Raw genomic sequence first — 9,262 nt, forward strand, 5'->3', positions numbered from 1 at the left:
GCAAAATAACAGAATTCAAAAATTCAAAAATTGAATCATTTTTTTTAAATTAAATAAACAAGTTATTAATTACTAATAATTGTAATTGCAATTAATTTTAATCACTAATACACAAAAAAATAAATAATAATAATGTTTTTTGTGGCCATAATAACAACAGTACAAATTTGAAGGCTTATTTTTAAACAACTCCCGGAATTCGTCTCCGGTTGATTTTACTGGTCGAGTTTACCGCCGTCTCGGCCAATAAAAATCCTCGGATATTAACAAACTTTAGTGGAATTACTTATTAAAAAAAATGCTTTATAAAAATAAATAGTTAAGACCTAAAGCTGGAGACTTTGCAGACTCTTGTCAATCGTCAAGTGAATTATAAGTAAACGGACGCGATTGAAACCGAGTTTTGCTATTTAAAATTATATAGACAATTACTGTTTATTTACATCAGTTTTTATTGAATTTACAAAAAGTATAAATTTGTTGATTAATTAATTTTGATTTACATATAAAATAATTAGTTATAAAAAAAAAACAAAATTAATGTAGTAAATTAAGTAATTGGTGATAAATAATTGATGTTAGTAAAAGAATCTCATTAAAAAAATTTTTAAAAAATACCGCGGGCCTGAAATTTATCCCGCTGTCATTTACTTGTAAGTATAATTAATTAACTTTTTTTATAAACACAAGTATTTGTATTTGTATAAGTATATAAATATATAAATATTATTATTACATGTATGTAGTGTGTACTGAGTATGGTAATATGAACAACAAAGAAGTGTTACAGGATGTTAAAAATTCCATGCATAACAATAGTAAAAATAACTCAATAAAAAATAAATTTATATATTTATATATTTTTGAATACTTGTTACATAAATATTCACCTCAAACTGTCCTTTATTTAAAATAAACATTTATTTATTAAACGTTTTTTTGAATTTATAATTCATAAATTAATTATTGATCGCGGGCTATTATTAAATTAACATTAAATTTATAATATATGTATATTTGTTAACAGATAACAGTAATAAATAACACGGAGTAAGGAGAATAATAATAATAATAATGGAAGGAGTTGGAGGTGTTTTAACAGCAGAGCGTAGCCCGGCTCGTGCTAATTTGCACGTGGCTTTCACAGAAAAAGGTGAAGTTAAAGAAAAACGTGAGAAATTTCTCACAGCTAAATATGGTTCACATCAGATGTCTTTAATTAGAAAAAGACTTGCCGTTGAGATGTGGCTCTTTGATGAACTTCAAAAGCTCTATGAATCAGTGGTAAAATTATTTTTAGCTGTTTGTTATTTTAATTTATTTAATTACTCTCATTATTTATTATTTACTTTTAATTGTTTAATTATAGAGTGATAATGGAAAAAGTCGAGAAGTCGAAGTTGATATTGATGAGTTATTAGATATGGATAGTGATGATCATAGACGAACTTTTTTACAAGTAAGTTTATTGTTTATTTTTAATTTTTAATTCAAATTATTAAAATTTAATTAATTAATTAATTAATTATAGGAACTGTTGGTCGATGCTAAAAAACCCCATGATGTAAAGGTAATTTATTTATGATAATAAAGTTAATTATGAGTGTGAATGCAGCAGACGTCAGACAAATTTAAAATTAATAATAAATAAAGTAAATAATTAAAAAAATTTTTAAATTAATGAGTGCATTTTTTAAATTATTTACTCTATTTATTTATAATTCGAAATTTGTTTGATGTCATCTACATTCATACCTGAAGTTAATTGATGTCTAATAAATTTTATATTTTTTTAAAAATGATAAATTTGAAAAATAATTGCACTTGTATTTTTTTTTAATTGATTTGTTAAAAAAAAAACCGGAAATTGTTGATTGTCTACTAACGGGATGATTTTTACTTAATAATTTTAAATGAAATAAAATAAATATGTTTTAATTTTATAGAAATTTATAAACGATTTGCTAGAGAAGGCAAAAACACTCTGAAAAGTATGTACCTGCCATGGATTAGATCTACTGATACGCAAGGTCGTGATTTGCTCAGCTTTTTTATTAATACTAGAAGAGGCCAGTGAAAAAAAAAATATGTGAGTTATCAATTTATATACTAATTGATAAAAAACATTAAATCTATAAATTTGATAAAGCTCAATTGAGTTAACGGCAAATAAGACAGCGTATTTTACATATTTTATTTACTAACTATTAATTATTATTATTATTAATATTAATATTTTTTATTTTACCAGCTAAGAGTTTATCAAACTAAGATTTAATTATACGACTGAACCCCTACTTAATTTATGTTCGCTTTCAATAATTTTTTAAAATTAAATTTATTTTTAAAATAATATTTTTCGCTGGTTGGAAAGTTTAAAAGCGATGCCATCCATTTAACAATCGCGTGGCAAAGTTTATTGATGGTACAAAAAAAACAAATTTGAAAAATAAAAAATTTGTCAGAGCAATAGATTTTTTAAATTTGTATGAGTAAATTCCAGTTGCGCTAAAAAATTTGTGTAATAAAAGTGAAAATCAAGTACGTAAATAAAATAAAAATAATAATAATCACTAGAACAGAGACACGTGGCACTTAAAATTAGTAATTTGTATATCGATGTAATAGGCAAGTCAATTAAGTGCCAAATAGATGAATCACGTTCCAAAAGTACTTTAGAAGTAACTAAAAAAATAATTTTTAAAATAATAAATTTAAATAAATAGTTAAGATGTATATCTATAGTAATGTCTAGTGTCTCGCGTGTTCTGGTAGCTCTAGATTTATTTTATTATCGTTATTTCTGTCGATATTATTGTCAATAAATTTATTCAGTGGAGAGAGATCGGATTAGAAGAAAAGGGAAGGAAATTAAAATGATATCACTTATCGATTTTAAAAGATTTCATAAATTTTAGCAAAATTATTTATAAAAATGTTGAAGTTTTAATAAATAAATTCGGCGTTTATCTTCTTTACTGTTAATTAAATGTCATTATTATTACTGTCGTAATTATTTAAATAAAATGAATTTTAAATTTAAATTTAAATATCACTGCCGAAATAAATCAAATCTACGGCTTGGAATTCAATTTAATGAAACTATTGGTAACATCTGGTAGTAAAATTTAATCGCTTGAGTAGACACATATCTTTTAATTATCTCTCTGCATATCTGAAGATTTACTAAAAAAATTTAAATAAAATTTTTTAAAAAAATTGTATACGTGATATGAATTATCAATTAGGCCACGTGTGAAAATAAAAATGTCATTATTATCTCAGAGAATGAAATTTATGTTAATATAAAATAAGCATATAAATACTCAGACTTTACATTAATAATTTAAAAATAACAAAACTTATTTATTTACAACAGATCAAAAATAAATAAAATAGTCAAGGCAATTGTCAAAATTATTTTTAAAAAATAAATAAACTGCCAAAGATTTATTTCATTGATAACAGGATAAGTTAAAAAAGAAAAATTAAATAAATATAAAAATGTATCAAGTAAACTTGGTGCTGAAATAATTATTTGTGATTTTACTTTTAAAAAATAATTTACATACAAATGGTCTCGTTTTAGTTTTTATTTTTTTTATCACTTTTTTTTAAATACTAGATTTTTATTATTAATTATAAATAGGGAGAAGATTTTTGCCTTAATTTTGAAATGAATCGTTCAAATTTTTGATATTACAGCGAAAATATTGGTTTTATCAGAAAAATTTTCAAACAAAAGTTGTGGGAAATTTAATTTTCTAAAAAAAATCTCTCTTATGATTTTTTTATCCGACCAATATTTTTACCGTAATTCCAAAATTAAGATTCATAATGAATGATTCAAATTTTTGTTAATTATGAAAATCTTAATTTTGAAATTACGGCTTTGTTATTAGTCCTAAGAAAAAATTATAAGAGACATTTTTTTTATAAAATTAAATTTTGAACAACTTTTATTTGAAACTTTTTTTGATACGACCAATATTTTCACCGTAATTTCAAAATTAAAATTCATAATGAATGATTCAAATTTTTGTTAATTATGAAAATCAAAATTTTGAAATTACGGCTGTTTTATTAGTCCTAAGAAAAAATTATAAGAGACATTTTTTTTATAAAATTAAATTTTGAACAACTTTTATTTGAAAAATTTTTTGATACGACCAATATTTTCACCGTAATTTCAAAATTAAAATTCATAATGAATGATTCAAATTTTTGATAATTACGAAAATCTTAATTTTGAAATTACGGCTTTTTCATCATTCTAAAGAAAAAACTATAAGAGACATTTTTTTTACAAAATTAAATTTCCTACAACTTTTACTTAAAAAACTTTTTTATACGACCCCTATTTTTGCCGTAATATCAAAAATTTCACACCATTAATTATTATTTTAAAATTAAAGCAAAAATCCTGGCCCTCATTATAAATTTTTTTCTTTAATTATTAAAACTTACAATCAACGAAAATTGTGTCGATAGTCCAGAGTTTTAATTTTTTTTTTAATTAAAGTGTTTTTTTTACAAGGGTTAAAATTCAAATTCAAATGTAAATTTAAAAGTTTATCAAAACACTTGGGAGTTTTTATTTAAATTACGTCAATTAAAGTTTCAAGAGGTTGGCAAAAAATTAAAATCTCTGGATCATGAGATAACTCGAATGTTCCATGACGTATAAATTGTCTTGATAACGCAAAGTTCATATCGGGTTAATAATAACAAACAAAATATTATTATTATATTTAATTAATCAAGAAAACTAAGAGGCATTAGAGATCACTTAAAAATTAAGCAATCAATTATTTACATAATTAATTTTTTCAATTACTCCACTTGCTTATTAATTAAAATTAGCTTTTATAATTAAATAATTAATTAATTGTTTTGTTGAAATTATATATCTTTGTACTTCCAGTAGGAATTTAAATAGACTATTGTTTTAAAAATCTTTTGTGTGAAGAGTGTTTGTAAAAAAAAAGAAAAAAAAAATCAATTCGTCTACGCTTTAAATTATAAATAAAAATGCAAACATTCGCTGATCGTTAGTTAAAAACTCTAGGTAGCAGGCTTCCATGTGAACACGAGGACCCTTGAGAAGGGAATTCAAATAAAAGGAGCAAGAGCAAGAGCTTGTTAATTTTTAATTTTAAAAAAACGTGCATCGATCGTGTGTGATTTATAGTACCGCTAAAATTTACTCAGGATTATCAATGCATTGACATGTTAACGATAAACAATTTATCATCTCAATAAATTTTTGTTGTCTTTTTTTATGTATAATAATATAATATAATATATATATAATATAAATATTACAATAGATGATATAATAATAGCAGTAGAATTTTATAACAAATCCAATTACGCATTTATTTTTAAACCTTTTTTTAAATTTTTAAAATACGCGCCAAAATTTTATTGTATTTTTTAAATTTATCATAAGTATGTCCAAGCGCACTATTGTTTTAAACACAAATGTAACGTACAATTGATAGTAAAAAAAAATTAGATGGAATTATAATTAGTGTGTGTCTATTTACTGTGTTTTTGTTAACCGGTAGACTAAAAAAATGTATCAATCAGAAATAAATATTTGTTTGGCGTTAATTTTTATTGTCATTTTTTGTTAATTATCAATTTTATTTCCCACAAGGTAAGTCCAATTTTTTATTACTATTAATTAAATAATAATTACAATCATTTTTTTAATTTGACTTTTAAAAAAAATTTGAATTTGAAATATTACGGAAACGCGTGGGAAAAAATTCAAAAACTGAGCAACCTAATTATGGTTGTTGTCAATTCAAAAAAGTGTCGGCACTAAATATCACGTCTAATTATCATCAATTAATCATGCGTTTGAATTTGACAGCCTCAATATCATGATCCTGAAGTTAGCAGATAATTCAAAATTTTTAGATTTTATTATGAACAATTAAATTCGAAGAAAAAAAAAACTAAAAATATGCACATGTAGAAAATTTGAAAAACTACAGGTGCAATTTTTTCAAATATTTTTTTTCTTTTGGTTTATCGTCTAAAAAAAAATCAAAAAATTATTAGACGTCTGCTAACTTCAGTATCATCTCAATATCATACGTAAAAAAATGATGGGAGAAATGAATAAAATAATAAAATAAAATAGTGTCAATAATTGGGCATTTTACTGCAGTAAGTTGCTATAAAATATAATTACAAAAATTCCTGATAAAAAAAAATTAATTAAATGAAATTCCAAACTGTAAATTATCAATAAGTTTGTATTGATAAATTTATTTATTAATAATGTACAATTATTAAATAATTTAATGTTTTGTTTTGGATATCGAGGTTGCCTGCATCTGTTTACTGCCGCTGAGGACAATGAATGGGGACTGTGTTTCCTTCTGCTTGGCCTGAAGAAGATTCAGGGTACCCAGAGGTGTGTCGGTTGATGACATGCGTTTCATCAATACTTCTTGCTCGGCTTTCTTCATTCTCTTCTCAACTTTATTCTTACCCGGACCTTTACCGTGGAATTTGTGGGACAAGTATCTGAAAGCTTCTTTAGCACTGAGCACGTGACCTTCGTCATCAATGTACTCCAATTTAACATTAGGCTTGAAACCGTCTTTCTCTTTGAAGTCGGACGAGGGCCCATTGAATCGGTCCCTGCGCCCGAATTTGTCATCGTCGCCGCCGTAAGTTTTGTCCTCGATCGAGTAATTCTGGGCTTGGAGATGAGCGAATCGGCTCGCTGATGGCCGGTTGGTGTCTTCTTTCATCAGGTATCCTTTGCTCATAGCCAGCCGCAGAGCGCCGCCGACTCCCTGACCCAGAGACGGCTCAGCGTCCAGGATAGCAGCCTCCAGTGTAACCGGTTCGCGTTTAACTTCGTCTAGTTTCACAGTATTCCAAGCACCGCGGCCATCATCCGGGTCTTCGGACTCCATCGGCTCTTCTTTCACCTCCTCGAATTCAAAGTCCATCATCTCGCGATCGTCATCCTCGCGATTTCCCGCCAGTCCGTAGGTAGGAATTTCTCCAAGTGTACGACAGAACTCAGCAGTTGCATTCAAAGTTATATTGCCAGATTTATTTTCTTCACTAGCTGATTCTTTTTTAATTAAATCGAGAACTTGATCGTTAAAAGCAACCGATGACTCTCTCCAGCGCTTCGTTTTACTCAAAGCGCGACTTACTTCTAGATCTTTATCATCATCTTGAATCTTAAAGTTCGACAAATTTTCCGAGGGCATTTCATAATCAGCGACGTCCAAAGTATCCGATGTATCAACTTTTACTTTACTTTCCTCTGGCTTCTTCCTCCTGCGACTTCCCAAATCTCTCAAATAATCCGTACTGTCAGGAACGAGATCATCTGCTTTGAAAGGTTTGTTTTGTCTTATCTTCCTCACTTTCTTCTTGCGCTTCTTGAACGTAGCGAGCTCATCTTCATTGTAGTACTCGCTAGCCAACTTGGGTTCATCCAGCTTCAGACTCTCGAGCCGCTTGTTAGCCAGCCGCTGCTTGACTATTTCAGTGCGTCGTTGCTGCACTTCCTTGGCATTATCAACTCCCAAAATGAAGCTCTGCTTCTTCTCACCCTCGATCTCTTCGTCATATTTCTCGAGGACGTGATTCTTCGGGAGACCAAACTCATCGTAATTGTCCTCGTCGTAAGCGTCGTAACCGGGTTTCTTTAGTTTGTTGTGAACATTACGCTTGTAGACTTCGTCATCGCGTATATTTACATTCACCAGGACATCGTTGCCGTCATCAAGAACTCCTTTGTCTTGAAGAGTCAGAATTACTGTTTGTCCTTCAGTAAAAGTTTCCTGCAATGAAAAAATTTCAATAATAAAAATAAAAATAATGGTAATAATAAATTATTTATAAATAAATAAATAAAATAACTTACAATATTGTGCTCGACTCTAAGACCCCGTAGATCCTTATCAGAATAAGCAGCCCGCCTGTCGTTCCTGACTTCCTCTTTCACCAAATCTTCAATACCAAACTCAGCGTCCAGTTGATCCAACTGCTTGGCTCTCAACTCCGCCTTCTTTTTCTCCTCCTGCAGCTGACGATTCTTCTCAATCCAAGCCAGAGCATCCTCATCAGAATCATCGTCCCCAAGTGTCCTAATTTTCGACAGATTTGTTTCAATAACTCGCTTCTGCTTCTGTACATTGAGCCGATCTCTGATCTTTTCAGTTTTCAATTTCTCGCCAGTATTTTGTGCCGGCTTGTGATAAAATTCACCCAAGTCATCTTTTATTTTATTCGGCTCATCTTTTGAGGATACGGAATTTACTTCCAGTGGCTTCAATCCTATTTTAGCACGAATTCTATTGGTCTCCTCAATAGACAACGATTGAGAAGAATTACCAGACGTTGATCCGCTGGTACGTGGAGACGGTGATGGAGTTCGTGGACGAGATATTTCTGGTGGTGGCGGTGTGGCCTCATGGTTACGGGATATTTTTGGTGGCGGTGGTGGAGTACTCACTATTTCCACTACAGAAAATAATCTTATGTAATAAAAAACCAAAAAAACGTCATTAATAATATCAATCACATTTTATATATTTATTTATAATTATATATAAATACTCACCATCACTATCATATTCTTTACGTTCTTTCCTCTTGTGTTTTTTGTGATGACGATGTCGCTCACTTTTCTCCGGCTCCGGGCTGTAAGATCGCGAGCGACTGCGGTGACGTTTTTTCTTGGATTCTTTATTTTTATCAGACTTGTGACGTTTGTTCGAACCCATTATTTAATTACAATATTCAAAATATATATATTTATATATATATAAATTTATCAATTTATCCCACGTTATCAGCAGACCAACCCCAAACAGACTGAGACAACACAAATTTAACGTCCGCAAACGTTGGCCACCATAACCTACAAAAAATTGCGCGCGCATCGCTAAAAATCCATTCATGCGCACGCGCCACGCGAGTTTTAAAATTCAGCGCAGGGCGGCGCGAAAATTCAAATTGAATTCTGAGAAAAGAATCGACTGGTAATTTAGAGTTTTATTAACAAGTATTTAAAATTAACACATAATTAATTAATTAATAATTGAGTAATTAAATTATTAATGTGTGTAATTTAATAAATAAATGAATGAATTAGAGGTAAATTAATATGGTTATGATTAATAATCCGGAGAATGTCAAAAGAATTTTGTAGATAAAAATAAAACATAAATTTCCGGTACTCGGTTCGTAAATTGTTAAACACTTCTGAGGAATC

At 28.6% G+C, this 9,262-nt stretch overlaps 2 protein-coding genes across 2 annotated transcripts; one reads left to right on the top strand and one right to left on the bottom strand.

Moving 5' to 3' along the window:
- The first annotated feature begins 322 nt into the window (after positions 1–322).
- Positions 323–3,209, top strand: LOC130673578 (protein phosphatase 1 regulatory subunit 14B). Its single transcript, XM_057478634.1, has 5 exons — positions 323–653; positions 1,028–1,284; positions 1,370–1,459; positions 1,532–1,570; positions 1,947–3,209. Exons 2-5 carry the CDS (start codon positions 1,075–1,077, stop codon positions 1,986–1,988), a joined length of 381 nt encoding a protein of 126 aa, XP_057334617.1. The 5' UTR covers positions 323–653; positions 1,028–1,074; the 3' UTR covers positions 1,989–3,209.
- Positions 3,210–6,151: 2,942 nt separating this feature from the next.
- LOC130673030 (U4/U6.U5 tri-snRNP-associated protein 1) lies at positions 6,152–8,890 on the bottom strand. Its single transcript, XM_057477886.1, has 3 exons — positions 8,609–8,890; positions 7,910–8,508; positions 6,152–7,826 (listed from the first exon to the last, which is right to left on the bottom strand). Exons 1-3 carry the CDS (start codon positions 8,769–8,771, stop codon positions 6,315–6,317), a joined length of 2,274 nt encoding a protein of 757 aa, XP_057333869.1. The 5' UTR covers positions 8,772–8,890; the 3' UTR covers positions 6,152–6,314.
- Between the last annotated feature and the right edge of the window lie 372 nt (positions 8,891–9,262).

The sequence above is a fragment of the Microplitis mediator genome, chromosome 8 (genome assembly GCF_029852145.1).
Source record: "Microplitis mediator isolate UGA2020A chromosome 8, iyMicMedi2.1, whole genome shotgun sequence".
In the NCBI taxonomy this organism is placed as follows: domain Eukaryota; kingdom Metazoa; phylum Arthropoda; class Insecta; order Hymenoptera; family Braconidae; genus Microplitis; species Microplitis mediator.

Coding starts and splice junctions, on each gene's coding strand:
- LOC130673030 (XM_057477886.1), bottom strand. CDS start 8,771: ATGGGTTCGAACAAACGTCACAAGTCTGATAAAAATAAAGAATCCAAG. Junction 8,509..8,608: donor TAAAGAATATGATAGTGATG/GTGAGTATTTAT, acceptor TATTTTCTGTAG/TGGAAATAGTGAGTACTCCA. Junction 7,827..7,909: donor TTAGAGTCGAGCACAATATT/GTAAGTTATTTT, acceptor TTTTCATTGCAG/GAAACTTTTACTGAAGGACA.
- LOC130673578 (XM_057478634.1), top strand. CDS start 1,075: ATGGAAGGAGTTGGAGGTGTTTTAACAGCAGAGCGTAGCCCGGCTCGT. Junction 1,460..1,531: donor ATAGACGAACTTTTTTACAA/GTAAGTTTATTG, acceptor AATTAATTATAG/GAACTGTTGGTCGATGCTAA. Junction 1,571..1,946: donor AAAAACCCCATGATGTAAAG/GTAATTTATTTA, acceptor TTAATTTTATAG/AAATTTATAAACGATTTGCT.